Source organism: Aotus nancymaae, unplaced genomic scaffold (genome assembly GCF_030222135.1).
Source record: "Aotus nancymaae isolate 86718 unplaced genomic scaffold, 86718_ANA_hifiasm-v0.15.2.pri h1tg000088l, whole genome shotgun sequence".
Taxonomy (NCBI): domain Eukaryota; kingdom Metazoa; phylum Chordata; class Mammalia; order Primates; family Aotidae; genus Aotus; species Aotus nancymaae.
Genome location: NW_026988503.1, coordinates 10,986,826 through 11,003,115, shown reverse-complemented (window position 1 = coordinate 11,003,115; position 16,290 = coordinate 10,986,826). Strand labels below are relative to the sequence as shown.

Below are 16,290 nucleotides of genomic sequence, written 5' to 3'. Positions count from 1 at the left end.
ACAAATTCCACAAAACAAATGTGAGGCATTCATACTATTATACATATAGAATAGAAAGTAGAAGATAACAGGAAATATTTTAATGAATGCAGATAACAAAATGGTTTTTTTAAATTGAAGTTTTTACATAACTTAAATATTTCTAGTAATTTTTTCAAATTAAATTTAAACATAGGTATTACAGGAAAACAACCAAGAGTTCTCATTTCTGTGACTTTTTGAGCCAACAGATGTGTATTTCTTAAATAGAGCACATTGAAAAGCTAGAAACTACAATTTTACAAATCTAACAACGTCATCTCTTTCCTGTGCTACAAAGAATGAGTGGTTATAAATTAAAAATTAATTTTTTTAACTTATATATAGTAGAGGTCCAGGAACTTGCATTATGTTTTTATGCTCTGAAAGTTGCAAAATAGCAGCTGTGCTGTTAAAAAATCCTCTTCTCGCTGAGGGAAGAATGCTGACAATGACATAAACATACATTCTTAACTTTTTATATTTCCCTAAATCCTAAAAATTAGTGCTCTCCTTTGCATTTTTATATGATTGTGTTATAAAACAGTTAGTTTTAAAGGAAAAAGTCATAAAATCTCAATAGGTAAAAGGGATATAAAGGTCACTTAATTTAACCTTCTATCAATTTCTAAGAAAGAGTTTCTGTAATATTCCTGACAAGATGCTTATGAACATTTGCTTGGCACTCTGTCATGGCAAACCTGGGATTGCCCAAAATAGCCTATAGTACTTGTAAGTAGATGAACCAAATCTTACTATAATGTTATATGCATTTACTTATCAGTCCCTTTTCCTGCACAGGGCAGCCACAAATATAGTTAATTATTTAGTAAATATTAGGATTGTAAAATTAGGATTTAAATCTCATAAGTCATTTGTATATGCTAAATTCGCATTTCTAAAAAGACAACTCAAACAAAAGCAACTTTTATTATATCCCTTCTCATTCATTCAGGCTCACTCAACTAACTTAAAGTAACTGCAACTAAAATTTACCTATGTTACTATGAGAATAAAGGGTTTTATAAATTAACTAGTTTTGAAAATAAATTGTATCACATATTCAACAAGTCATATATAAAAATATACTATGTGCCAGGCATTGGGGCTACACAGGTGAATGGACTCAGTCCTTCCCTCACAGTTTTTCATGTTAAACACAGAGACAGAAATAAACCTGTAAAGAAATTTGAAAATAATTTTCGATGAATTTGATCATGTGAAATGGTCCTGGTAATATATGCTTGTAATCAGTTGTTGTAAGTGGGAGGGAAACAATGAACTGGTTCTTGCAGAGTTAGTAGGTATCACTTGAAGAGGCTCTTGTCATTTACATACCATGCTCCCTGTCCCAAAATATTGTGGCAAGGAAAGATGGGAAAGAAAGGACCTATTAAAACACACCTGTGGCTTAACTGAAGTTATTATACTTAATAAATTATTGGACTTATGTAAATTAATTTTTCTAGACCAGAAAACTGTTGTCTAGCTTAGGGCACCATGTTAGATACCAGCTTATCACAGCAAAGCAGTCACCAAATAACAATGGGAAGTCCCAGTGCCAGGATGGAACACACTGATGCAGTCAGGGAAGGAATAGGATCCACCACTGAAAGATGGTGATTTGGAAACATACATAAGGTTCTTATGGTGAAAAATGAGGCAGATTCATGGCTAGGATTACAGGATAAAGAAATTCAGGAGAAGCTAAATTGGGACAAATGTAGAAGATAATTTGTGGCATTACCCAAGGTTTAATTGCAGCTGATAAATTGGTAAAGCATGAGATATGCTGCTTCTGAAGTGAACCTCTTGGACAGTAATTGTTTTGCTTTAAAAATCCTTAAGTAGGCTTTGTGTTTTTACCCCATAGAATGCATGCATCAATTTAAAAGTGGTATTTTCGTGGTTAAATAGTTCTGATAAGGAAAGTATAGACCTTGTTGTTATGGTTAGCATTTGATAAGGTGTAGGGTGGAAAAATTTTCAGGGAGATATTCTGCATAAACTACTTAAAGGTGATATTAAATGTCCATGATACTCATGGTTAGAATTCTCTAGTCTTATCTAGGAAGATTCTGGACTTTGATTCCTGGGATAGCTATCTTAGTAATTAATAGCAGATAATCACAAATAATCATAAGTGTATCAATAGAAGTCACAGTTTGAAGGACTCTTGGCTTGTTGACATGACCATTGGCTTGGTTTTAAGAAATAAGTCAAGCCTTAAGGAGGAGGAATGAAATAAAAAATCTCTACATTTTCTTTCCATTCCAAGATAAAATTATCCTTTTTTTTTAGTATATATTTATTGTATAAACTTGAATGCACATATTAAGGTATTTTTAAATGCCCTTTAAAAAACTATATGTTACTCCTTGGGTGTTTAAAGAACATAGGCTGTGAAATAAGGCTACTTGGGTTCATACTCAAGCTGCTGTCTTTCCTAGTTGAGTTACCTTGGCAAGTTAACTAACTTCTTTTTACCTCTACATATTAAGGTGTAAAATAAGCATAATGCTAGTAATGCAGTTACAGAACTGTTGTAAGAATTAAATGAGGCAATGCATGCAAAGTAGTGAAAACATTGCTTTGTACATGAAGGAAGCACTCGCTACGTGCTAGTTATTTTTATGATAATGATGAACATCCTCATAGCAATGCCTCTGACTCTGAAGAAAGAATAAGTTAATAGAAACTCTACTGAGTAGTGTTCCTTTTTTATTAGCTTTTTATTGTTGAAAATTTCAAATATACATAAAATTAGAAGAGTACTGAATTCCCATATGCCTACCCATCATTTGCTTTAACAATGATCATCTCAAGACAAATCTTATCTTACACTTCCACCCAATTTCTTCTCTTCTTCCAGAGATTTTTGAAGCATATCCCAAACATGTGCTCTGTAATGTATACATATTTTTAATGTTTTTCTTTTTTGTTTTACTTTATTTTCAGTGTATATTCCTAAAGATGGGTAAACTTTTTCTTAAATAGCAAACACATTATCATTATCACTCCTAAAATCTCTTAACATTTATTAAATATCCCATTAGGCTTCACATTTCACCTGTTGTCGTATATGTGTATGTGTGATGACTGAAAAACCAAGTACTGCTAAAATACTTAAACAGGTTTATTCTGAGCCAATCAATATAAGTGTCTGCAGCCTGGTGTTACCCAGTCTCGAGAGGTCCTGGGAAAGTGCACCTGAAGAGGTAGAGTTATAGTTTAGTTTTATACATTTCATGGAAATAAGAATTGTAGGGAAAATCATGAGTCAATACATGAGAGATATACATTGGTTTAATCCGAAAAGGCGGGATATCTTGAAACGGGCTTACAGCCATAGGTACATTTTAGAGACTCTTTGGTTGACAATTTCATCTGAGAGAGTTAAGCTATTGTTTAAAGATTTGAAGTTAGTAGAAATGAATGCTTAAGTTAAGATAAGGGGATCTGTGGGCATATGATGCTCTAACAGAGTCAGATTGGAAACTAAGCCACAATAACCAGAGTTAATTAAAAAAAAAAAACAACTGTTCAAGTAGATGTTATGATTTGTAGGGCATTACTCCGTAGGCCACTTAGATAGGAATTTAAGTGAGAGAAAAAAAGGTTGGAATTCAGTCTTCATATGCATATTTCTGGGTGGGCATATTCATGATATCATTCAAAATATTGTGCTTTGTTTGTATTTCCTCTAAATTGAAACTTTGTCTTTTAATGATGAAAGAAATGAGAATTTGCAGACTTGAGTTTGAGAAACTTTGGGTCAATCAGTTATTGGGCTTGTTTCATCTGATAAATGAAGAATGTAGATGAGGTGATTTCCAAAGACTCTTATATTTTTTATAATTCCATAATAATTTTAGTTTAAAACTCACGTGCAAATTAGAGTTTGAGTAATCCGCAACACCGGAGCTAGTATATATTTCAGGGGGAATATTTGAGAATCATTCTGCAATCACTTAGCAATAACACTCATTTTTGGCTTGGAGACTCATAAATGAATTAGAGCTATGCAGAGCTGACAAGAAGAGAACAGGGTATCAAACTCTGGCACCCTGTGATGGTGCCCAGTGTTGCTCTACTTCTAAAGTCATATTAATTTTGAAAAGGCCTTGGATTTATGTGACAACTCCTCCTCCCTCCCCTTGAAAATTCTCAAAGCACATTTCAGAAATTCATTTTTGGCAGATGTAAATTTAAGTAAATTGGCCAAGGTCACAGCACAATAAGGGCAGAGTTATCAAGGGAATGCAGTTTCCTGCTTTTTCCACCATCCATGAAATTAGAGTAACTCCACCCCTTAAAATAAAAGGATCTACTTTTTTTTATTTCTGAAATTATAAACCTTGATTTGGAGATTTTTTTTAAACCATTAACTCAAAAAGTGGTCATTTAGAGCTGTGGAATGTTTATGTGTGCACTATTTATCTACTATTAGTGAACATATTACAATCTGTACAGTTTGTTTTAAAAGGAGAATTCATTTTTTGAGCTGAACCATCAGATTTTCTTTTCATGCAGTATGACATGATGAAGAAGCTATCAGTAGACACAAAACTAGTTCACTTTCTACGGGCAAGCGCAGACTTTAAAGTAGATTATTAAAGTACACAGAAATAGAAAATTAGATCAGAAGTGATGTTTTACTGTGAGGTCTTCTTTGGGCCTTATAAAATGAGAAAGAACTAACCTTGTTCTATTTCTGAGTTCTGAAAAAAAAAGCCTCATAGCAGGCATATCACCTTTAATTAGGTTTCTGCTTTGGGGAAGCATTTTACCAGCCCCCTTTCATTTATTTTTAATGATGTTATCACTAACAGGCAAACAGTCCCTTAATAAAACAAAAACAGTTTCTATATAAAGCCTGGTGTACATGTTCTGAGTCAGTCATCTAAAAACAAATGTTATGATTGTTTCCGTTGTGCTCTTAGAACACTTAATGGCCCTACTGTGCAGATATGCAAAACATCAACCTAGGAAATACAACCATGTCTGTTTTGCAGCTTTCAATAAATGCTTTCTCATATTCACCTGCAGTATCAGCAGTGAGGTTAAACCTATCAGGTCATGGAAATGACAGAAAGGTCAATTAAGTGAATCTTTTCAGCATAAGCTATGCCAGCTCTTTCATAAACACTTATGACTTATGACTTTAAGAAACAAGCAGATGTGAATGCAACCCAAAACATTCGAAAGTTAAATCACTATGTGTATGTGTGTGTGTGTTTAATGCTTGGTGCCATTCCATTTTCTTCCAAGAAATTTCAAGTTGTCGAAGGAACAAAACCTCTGTGCACAAATACCCAAGTACTCAAGTTTTGTCTCTTCAAATGAGTTAGCTAAGATAATGATGAATTTGCTATCAAGGCCAAGATTGGAAATATTAATAGATAGCTTGATCTTAGGATTTCTGAATGCAGCAAGTTTTGAAATGCAGATACAGAATAGCCAGAAATTAAAGACTCTTTTTTGAGCATAATGATAGAAAATATGCTTTCCCCTTAAAAATACAGTTTCTTTAGTGAATTGTGGCTCCTGATTTTCTTGAGCTGTTATCTTTGCATGGTTTCCTTATTCAACCTCTTAATCTTGCTCTGGTTGTCTTTCCCAAAATTCATTGCCCATTTCTTGCCATGGAGGTTTTCATTTTTTTTTCTTTCCTCTTTCAACTCACATAATCTAAACATAATCTCTTCTTTTTTCTAAATAAGCACTGGGTGCCATTTGAATCACTCTTTTGAGATTATAATTGCATGCATTTAAAAAATTTTATTCCTAGAGCTTCCTCTCAACTCAAGATAATGTCTGCAAAACTGCCTTGTAACCAAAAGAGTGGTTTTCCAATAGGAGGTATTTTTAGCTTTCCTATCATGGATGTGGTGTAACCCTGGGTTAGGCAGAGACTATATGCTTCTCATTTTTGCTGTCTCTATTCCTCCAGCTTTTGCCTTGCCTTATCTCATTCACATATTCTTTCAGTAAATATTAATAAGTACTTACTGTGTGTTAGGTAGCTGAGACTGGATGTTCTATTTCCTCCTCTAAGGAGTCGTCCCTAACTTTCATGAGCATCTCAAAAGAGAACTATTCAAAAGTTAAGAATCACTGATATAGATGATAGTTGCATATAGTAAGTTAGCAATGGATATGCATTAAATTAGACAACACTGTGAGTTTGGAGTATTTTTCTATTAAACCTCAATCATTCTGCCAAACACACTTGTAATGATTTCCTTTCCTTATAAATTGGTTTCTTTATTTACCCAAACTCAAAATTCAGAGTTCTAATGCTGCTTGAAGTATGTACAAAAAGCCTCTTAAGTTGTTTTATGTTCTTCACAGTCTTTTTCTGTGAAAACTGTAGAGTGTGTGTGTGTGTGTGTGTGTGTGTGTGTGTAAGTCAACACATATTTCCTCTAGGTCCTGCCACCTGAAGATAAATTGATAAACCAGTTCATATTCTTTGCCCTTTCTCAAATTATTTCTATCACAGTCAATTTTAACTGTTTACCAAACTAACTCAGGGTTAGTCCATATAAGGAAACTGATGTATACACTAATAATTCTTTTATCAACATTATGGACCTTCATCAAAGCCTTATCAGAGAGACATAATAAAGAATCCATGGGCTTATAAGAACAGAATATCCTCTATGGCACATTGAAGCCAAGTTTCCAAAATGAAATTTATAAAATTTATAATTGATTGGGTTATTTGTTAATTATTCCTGCATTCATACTATATATTAACATAGTGTTTTATATTTTACAAAGCACTTTCACACACATAATCTAGTTGGATTTAAACTATAATCCTTTGAATTGGTAATCAACATTTTAAGAAGTAATTGAAATGAGTCTCAAACAAGAGACAGATTCTTTGCTCTAAAATTTGCTAGTATTTGGTAGAGCCAGGACTTGAACTCATGCTTTCTGAATCTATCCTGGTTTTGCTTTTCATTTTACCATAGCTGTATCATGTCTTGCATTTTGGTGTCAATTTTATAAAAATTTGTGGAGTAACTTTAAATTCAAAATTTGAAAAATAGGCACTAAATAAAATGTAGGAAATAAGTTTTATTCCCTAGATAGTTTATACCCCTGGATAGTTTATATGCATTGGCATAGATACATAAAAGTAATTTTGATAAATTTTAATGTGATATTTCAGAATTCCTTATTTTCTCAGAAGATAGAAGTAGTAGAAAGAAAAAACATTCACCTGATAATTTTTCCTTCTTTTTTTAAATTTGTATATATTCATGGGATACAAGTTTAATTTTGTTATATGGATAGAATGCATAGTAGTGAAGTCAGGGTTTTGGGTATCCATTACCTGAAAAGCCTACATTGTACCCGTTAAATAATTTCTCATTATGCATCTCCCTCATTCCCCCACGCTTTTGAGTCTCAATTGTCTATCACTCTACACTCTGTACAGATTATTTAGCTCTCGCTTATAAATGAGAACATGAAGTGTTCATCTTTCTGTAACTGACTTGTTTTAAGATAATGGCCTCCAAATCCAGACATATTGCTGCAAAAGACGTAATTTCATTCTTATTTATGGCTGAATAGTATTCAATTATATATATATATGTATTCCATTTCATATATGTGTGTGTGTATATATAATATATATATTATATATACACATATATATTCCATTTCATATATGTGTGTGTGTACATATATATAATATATGTTATATTTATATTTTATGTAAATATATAAATATATATTTATATAATATATATTATATATATTTATATATGTATACATATATGTGCATATATGTGTATATATATATTTTATATATATACACACACACATATATATGAAATGGAATACATATATATGTGTATTCCACATATATGATATATTCCACATATAAAATATATATATTTTATATATATATGCACACATATATATGAAATGGAATACATATGTGTGTGTGTGTGTGTGTGTATATATATATATCACATTTTTTTTTAGCCAAAGTCTTGCTGTCTTGCTCTGTCACCCAGGCTGGAGTGCACTGGGGTGATCTCTGCTCACTGCAACCTCCACCTTCTAGGTTCAAGCCATTCTTGTGCTATGCCTCAACCCCCCCAAATAGCTGGGATTATAGGCAAATGCCACTGCACCCAGCTAATTTTTGTGTTTTTGGTAGAGATATGGCTTCTTCATTTTGGCCAGGCTGGTCTCTAACTCCTGGATTCAAGTGATCCACCTGCCTTGGCATCCCAAAGTCCTGGAATTTCAGGTGTGAGCCACTGTGCCCTGCCTATATCACATTTTTTAAAACCTAGTCATCCTTTGATGGACACATAGGTTGATTTTATATTTTTGCTACTGTGAGTAGTGCTTTAATAAACATATGAGTGTAAGTGTCTTTTTGATATAATGATTTCTTTCCTTTTGGGTGGATACCTCATAGTGGGATTGCTGGGTTGAATAGTAGTTTTATTTTTAGTTCTTTTTTTTTTTAATTGTACTTTAGATTCTGGGGTACATGTGCAGATCATGCAAGATTGTTGCATAGGTACATTCATGTCAAGGTGGTTTGTTGCCACCGTTCCCCCATCACCTATACCTGACATCTGCGTACTGTTTTCCATAGAGGTTGTACTAATTTACATTCCCACCCATGGTTTATAAATATTCCCTTTTCTCTACACCCTTACCAATATCTGTAGTTTTTTCGCTAACCTAAGGTCATGTTGTTCAAATATATTATTAGCATCTATTGCCAAATTAAACCAAGAGTGCCTACAGTGAGAATGAACCAGTACTGAGGTTATGACTGAGCTCAATTTAAACACCTGTGTCTTATGTCTGGAAATAATTTTCAAAATTTTTTAGGCACCAACTCTTAATCTATAGATTATTTATGCTTCTACTCCAATTTAATATGTCTAATGAGTTTGCCAAAATGCTTATAAATGTATATATTTGTGATGAAAATTTATTAAAATAATAAAATTTTGTATTTTTATAAGTAATTATTTATTTCTGTATGAAAACTATTTTATTCTCTAGAATTTTGCTAAAATCTTTTTCATTTTGCCAATATGGAAATATAGAGTTTTCATGGAAACTCCCAGATCTGTTTTAAACATTAAATATAGAGATATTTTCCATTTTGATAATACTATCTACTTCAAATCAAAATGAATAATTGTGAATCTCTGTGGAATGTCTGCTTTTCTAGAAGTGATTGAGTATTTTTCTATTTGGAATTATGATATAATAAAAGACATGAGAGACCAAAACACACAGACACACATTAACTTGAAAGAGAATATATAATTCAAACCCAAAGGGATTCATTATGAAAATAACAACTGAGTAAGATTTTATTAACAGGAAAGAAAACATTTTAAGAGTAGAGGCCCATTATTTTTTTAAATAACATTGTTCCTTAGGATATCCTGCTAAATTGTTATGTGTGATAAGATTGGAGAGAAAAATACCTTGTCTTACAGAGGCATCAATCTTACTGATAGTCAGTTATTGATAAGTGACTTAATTTTTAAACATTTTCTTCTCTTTCATTTATAGTTTCTCATTTTGTTTTCTATCATTCTAATTGACTATATATTGTTAAATTATCAGTGTATTTATTATATAATTATTAAGATGTTAATAGGTAGTTTTTCTGGTCTAGATTATAATTTGTGCTGTTCTATTTTCCTTTAGAAAACCACTATAGTTTCAAGTAACTGAGTTAAAATACAACTACTTCTCAATTTACAATGGGATTAAATCCTGATAAAACCCATCGTAAATTGAATATATTGTAAATTAAAAATGCATCTAGTACACCTAACCTACCAAACGTCATTACTTAGCCTAGCTTACCTGAAATGTGCTCAATGACATTAGCCTACAGATAGGCAAAATCATCTAGCACAAAACTTATTTCATAATAAAGTGTTAAATATCTCACATATAGCATATTGCTAACCCAGAGGAAAAATCGAAATTCAAAACTCAAAGTATCAAAGTTGCAATGCTTTTATACCATTGTAAAATTGAAAATTGCAATGGTTTCATACCACTGTAAAATTGAAAGTTGGAATGGTTTCATACCACTGCATATTGCTAACCCAGGAAAAAAATCGAAACTCGAAGTATCGAAATTGCAATGGTTTCATACTATTGTAAAATCGAAAACTGCAGTGATTTTATACCACTGCATATTGCTAACCCAGGAAAAAAACTCAAAATTCAGAATTCAAAGTATATCCAAATTGCAATTGTTTCATATCACCCTTAAGTCAAACCTATTGTAAGTTGTGAACTGTGCATACAGAATTTTTTAAAGTTAATAACTGCTTATTTTAGAAATTTTAAAATAACAACTTATCTAGAGAACTAGCATAACTTTCAGAACCTACCCATGTGTTGTCCTCTAAAAAAATAATATTCTAGTTACTGCATCTTTTGAAAGTGCTTAACGTTTTTCTTAGGAAGATGCACCTTTTGCTGTATCTGATTTGACATCACAGGTATTGGGAGTGCTGTCTTATAGGTGACTGAACTATGCTCCAATTTAATAAAAGGAAACAAGATAATTTAAGAACCCTTATAAAGTGGAGCTTGTAAACCTAAGTAATTAATAGCTTGCTCTGAAATTTTATTTGTAATACTCATTCTTTTTCAGATATTACATAGATATCTATAAATCTTTGAAATTAATAATTTTTAAATTTCTAACTCCAAACTGATACATTTTTATTTCCAATCATAATAGATGAAAAATCCACTGAAAAATTTTTTATAAATTTTTATAAAAAGTATTAGAGAATGTGGAATTTTAGATTTGTGTGGTCCTACATTTGTCTCATTTAACTTGCTACTTTTTTGTAAATGAGGAAATTGAATAGAAAGAAGTTGTTCCATGTCCATAGCAGTTAATATTAACTGAACATCAAGTCATTTTTGTTATATTTGCCAGAATATTAAAAAAAAATGTTACATAGTGTTTTAGTTATCCATAGCTGTGTAATAAGTTATACCAAAACTTAGTGGCTTAAACCAACAAACATTTATGATGTTACAGTGCCTGTGGGACAAGAATCTAGGTACAGCTTCTCTGAATGCTTCTAGTTTAAGGTCTCATGGGATTGCAGTCAATCTGTTAGCCAGGGCTGCGGCCTTGAAGGCTTTAACTGGGTAGGGAGATTCTACTTTCAAGCCAACTTGTGATGTTGGCTTTCATTCCCTTGTCACATGTACCTTTCCACAGGACCGTCTCAAGTCATGACAACTAGCTTGACCCACGGCAAGCAATGCAAAAGAAAGAGGGAGAGAAATGAAAGCTAGACATTTTATAACCAAATCTCTAAAGTGACATCCCATCATATTTCTTGTATTCTATTCATTAGGTTGAGAGAAAAGGACCAGACAGGGTATGACTAGCAGGATAAGAAATCAACACAAGCCCTCTTAGAGGCCACTTCGTGCCTACCGCATGCCCATAAAAATACATTAAAGATGACTTGTCACAAAAGTAAAATGTTAGTTATGTAACTACTGTAAAACATAAAAAAAAAATAAAGTTGGAATGTGGACTCTTGATTAAACAATCGTACACTCCATATGTGATTCTTACTGATTTCAGACTGTGGTTATGTAAGAGTGTGTCCTTGTACTTAAGAAATACACACTGAAGTCTTGAAGCCTAATAGGGGAAGATGGTTCAAACATATGCACCCTCTCCCACACCATACATACACATACATACAAACACACACACTCTCTGTCTCTCTCTTTCACACAGACACACACACACACACAGAACAACAGAGGGAGACAGACAAAGAGAATTAAAAAAAATGTGACAAAATGTAAACAATTGGTGAACTGAAGTCTTATTACTTTCCCAGAGCTGGCCATAAGAAATGACCTTAACCCTGGTGCCTTAAAACAAAATAAGTTTATTCTCTCACAGCTAGAAGTCCAAAATGAAGGTGTCAGCAGAAATGAGCTCCTTCCAAGGGCCATTTTTGTCTCTTCTAGCTTCTGGTGATTGTCTGCATTCCTTGACTGTAGGTGAAACATTCTAATATCTGCCTAGTTTTCATTTGGCCTTTTCTCATCTCTGCGTCTTCTCTCTGCCTCTTTCAAACCTTTCTCTGCTTTTGTCTTAAAGGATACTTGCCATTGGATTTAGGGTCTATCCTAAACCAGGATGATCTCCTCATCTCAAGATCTTAACTTAATTCCCTCTGTGAAAACCATTTTTTAAAGTAAAATAACATTACTAGGTGTCAGGAAGTATGTATAAACATATACTTTGTGGTTAGCCATTCACACCTTACAGGAGTATGAAGTAATTCCTTGTACAATTCATGTAACTTTTCTGTAAGTATACAATTATTTTAAAGTAAAATATTTTTTAAGAAAACAAAAAAACCCAGAAATTACATTGTCAAATGCTATACTACCAAAAATCGTGACATCTGACTAGCCAACTTTCTCTTAAAAATAAGCTGAAAAATATGTACAGATGTATCAGTCAGAATAAGGTATTTTGTGAATATATATTTCATTATCACTCACTCTTTGAAGTCAGTGGAGATTATGTGATGTCAAAACTCTCTTCTACATTGGCCTCTCAAACTTTTGTTTTAATATTCTTATATTCCAATATTACAATCTTTGTAGAAGAGCTAAATGAAATCTCTATGATGTTAATTGCCACAAGGTGACAACTTTATCTCAGATAATAGAGTCAAGAGACCCAAAGGAATATTCCTGTTTTTTTAAATCTTTGTTTTATCTTTGATTTTTGTTTTATCTTTGATTAGTTTGTGTTCTTTTTAAAAGTGTACTGACTTTAAGAATCATTCTTTTTTGTTTCTTAAACATTTTGCCCAAAATTTGCTAATTTCTTATGTACATATTGAGTTAAAGTGTCCTTATGTAGTATGTAAAATGATAAATGAAGGAATCCAATTAGATAAGTTTGTAACCAATAATAGCATATCCTCATAGCTGGAACCACAAGGCCCAAGATGAGCATTCCATTAAAACAGCTGCAGGAAAGAATATGCTTATATGCATGCACACACACATGTACATATATGTACAGAACTTTAATGCTATACTTTGATAAATGGAGTATCTGAAGAAATAGTGATGGAAGGCAAACTGCATTACTAGCTGTAGCAATTAGCTGTTTAACAATTGGAATCAGTCACTCTAGGCTACATGAGCCTCTTGAGGCTTTCTGGTTGTGTTTTTAGTATTCGATCTTCAGTATCTAGCACATTGTTTATGTTAAATAAATACTGGCTACATAAATTTATGCATCATCAGTGATTTAATGATTTAATACACACAACAGCCAAATATAGTCAAGCATAAATGCACTGAAGTTAAATCAAATAATCATGGGGATGATGAAACTTATAGCCGAAATGTGTGTAAATGTGTACACATACATATGATTCTTTATTTTCTTGGGCAGTCTTTAATAATTGTGGAATCATAGATTCTAAAGCTGAAAGCAACCTCAGGTGGTCATCTAATTCTATGCCTTTCTTCAAAAGACAAGCAATTATTATCCCTATGATCTATTAAGCCACATTTTCCTTACCATGTGACAGCTAAGGTGATGATGATCGAAAAATATTGCTCTTCATTGTTAAACAATTTCACATGCACATAGATGTTTAACAAGTGCCTTTCCATAGCTATTATGAGAAGACACTAGCAGCCTTGGTTTGGAAGAGTAATTTATGATAGCTAGGTAAATGGTGTCCAAGATCACCTTGCTCACATTAGCCATGCAGCATCCCTGCCCCTGCACAGCCATCTTTCTTTAACCCTGGTGACAAGTGTGATTAAACAAAAAATACCATGAGTCCTACTTTACTTGCTTACTCTGTTTCTTCTTCTAGTACTTGCTGCCTCAGATCATCTGTCTCAGCAAGTTAACATAGGAGGAAGTAGGAGAAACTGCGGAGTGAGTGTGAGAAGAGGGCAGTTAATAGGAGGCCTTCTGGCCATTACTCCCCTCTGCAACTTTTCTTTCCCTTTGGTTCATTAACTAGAAATGTGGCAAGGTGAGAACAGAATATAACTTGTTCTGACATCAGTGAGGGACAGGGAAGTGTGGCAGCTTCTACAATATTTCTGCCCCAGAGAGACGTAATTGGAAAACGTGTTGTGTGGTTAGGTGTTGTAATGAAAAATAAAAGAATGATTGAAGAGAACAGTGGAATCAAATTATAAGCATAAGGCAAGTGTGCTGAAGATTTTAGCCACTTGCAAAATTGAGAGATACTATCGGGACTGTGCAAATACATTGCTCTGATTAATTTTCCTAGGGTGAAATATGAAAATATTTATAAAATTGAGGATCCTGCCATGAATAAAATTTTCTCTGTGATTATCCTAATCTAAAATAAGCCATAACTTGTATCTGTCTTATGTGAAACTGTAAAAATGGTTAAATAATAAAAGACTGAATAAAAGGATTTCACTGTAAGAGGTGAAAAGAATCTGTATTCATGTGCTACTCTAAATTGCTTAAAATTTTGAAGAATAGTCAATAAATAAAGACTAATTTATCTTGAAGGGTTATTTTATTTGATTCCCTGAATATTGTTATAGAAGTAGCATTTTATTACTCTTCCTTCATACCATTTTTCATATATGGAAGCTGTAATTTTTTAATATGAAGGTAAAAGGTCTTCAAGTTCAAAAAATTGGATCTTTAATTTTAATGATAATGAATAATTGAGCTATAATTTAGAAATACACATTTGGATTCTATTTTTTCTTTTTAGATGTAAAGTGAAAGATTTTATTTTACATTCTTTTGTAAATTCCTTAAGAATACATTTGAACAAATCATTGATATAAAGGAAGAGTTAATAGAGAAAGAAGCTTCCTAATATACAGCCCCTCTCTTATATAGAGCTCTAGAAATATTCTATTGTCAATCCAAACAGAACAAACTAAAATGAGATAATTGGGAAGGTGCCCATAAAGTGAGCCTGAATATATTATCACAACTATATATGAGATAATATTTGTTTTAAAAAGATTCTATGGCACTGTAAACTCAGTCTCATTAGAGACTGCATTTAAAAGGCTTATAAAGTTACTCATTAATGTTATCTTGTTGTATCTCCACAGCTTTTTCATTAAAGAAAATTCAGCAGAAAGCATTTTCTCCTGATAGCAGGAACCAATTTGCAATAAATGTTCTGGAAACCACTAGGGAAGCCATTACTGAGGTCTAATAAAAACAGACAAGCGTAACTTGTTCTATATTTTGTTTCAATCATATACAGATGAGACCCCACTTTCTACACCAACTGCAAGAGACAGCCTTGACAAACTTTCTCTAACTGGGCATGGACAACCACTGCCTCCAGGTTTTCCATCTCCTTTTCTGTTTCCTGATGGACTGTCTTCCATAGAGACCCTTCTGACTAACATACAGGTAGGCCTTTGTACAATCTGGAAGAAAAAAAATATGCAACACCCAATTTCTGATTTTTCCCCAAGATTCATACTGTTCCTATTTTATCCATTAATTAGATTGACTGAACCATGGTATTAAAGTCTTCAAACAACTTAGATTTTAAACTTGTTACACTTATCAAATTGACTTAGAAATACTCACATATGTATGTATATTAAGCTGTAATAAAATCGTAAATGAAAATGACATAGGCATTTAAAAATCATTCTGTCTAAAATAGTCTCTTTATTACTAACTAATGGGAGGAATTTAACTGTTTAAGTTTGTCTGATTTTACTCAACAACGGCACAGTAGTTCTAATAAATATTTAGTTATTTTTAAACTGCTGGGCTTCCAGTGAGGAAATGATATGTTTAGTCATTTAAAATATGTCTAATTTAGAAGAATACAAAAAAAATTCCTTCTTTCATAAATAAGTTTGTTTCAATTAATAGAGTTTCTTCAAAGAACAGACTTCAAAAAGCCTTACCAAACTTTCCACGGATTTCCTATGTGGTCCTCAGGATGTATATTTTATGTACAGTACATTATGAATCAAAAATACTTACAGTTAACAATAACATAGAGTGTGGAGCCAAGATAATAAGAGTGTTTGGGATAGAAGAAAGCAAATTTTTCTTGCCCACACATGAAGTGATCATGTGAACCCCAGATGGGGATTTTTGTCCTCTACTTCTCCATATTTGGGTAGCTAGTAAGTAGTAGGCACGAGCTGCTGATGGTATGCCGGTAAGCTCCTTTTTAAAAGTTT

General features: G+C 32.7%; 1 protein-coding gene across 1 annotated transcript in view; it reads left to right on the top strand.

Moving 5' to 3' along the window:
* Positions 1-16,290, top strand: part of DACH1 (dachshund family transcription factor 1) — a 419,816-nt gene that overhangs the window by 354,642 nt on the left and 48,884 nt on the right. Inside the window, exon 7 of the mRNA XM_012442858.2 lies at positions 15,345-15,496. Coding sequence (XP_012298281.2) covers positions 15,345-15,496 — 152 coding nt within the window. The remainder of the gene's footprint in view (positions 1-15,344; positions 15,497-16,290) is intronic.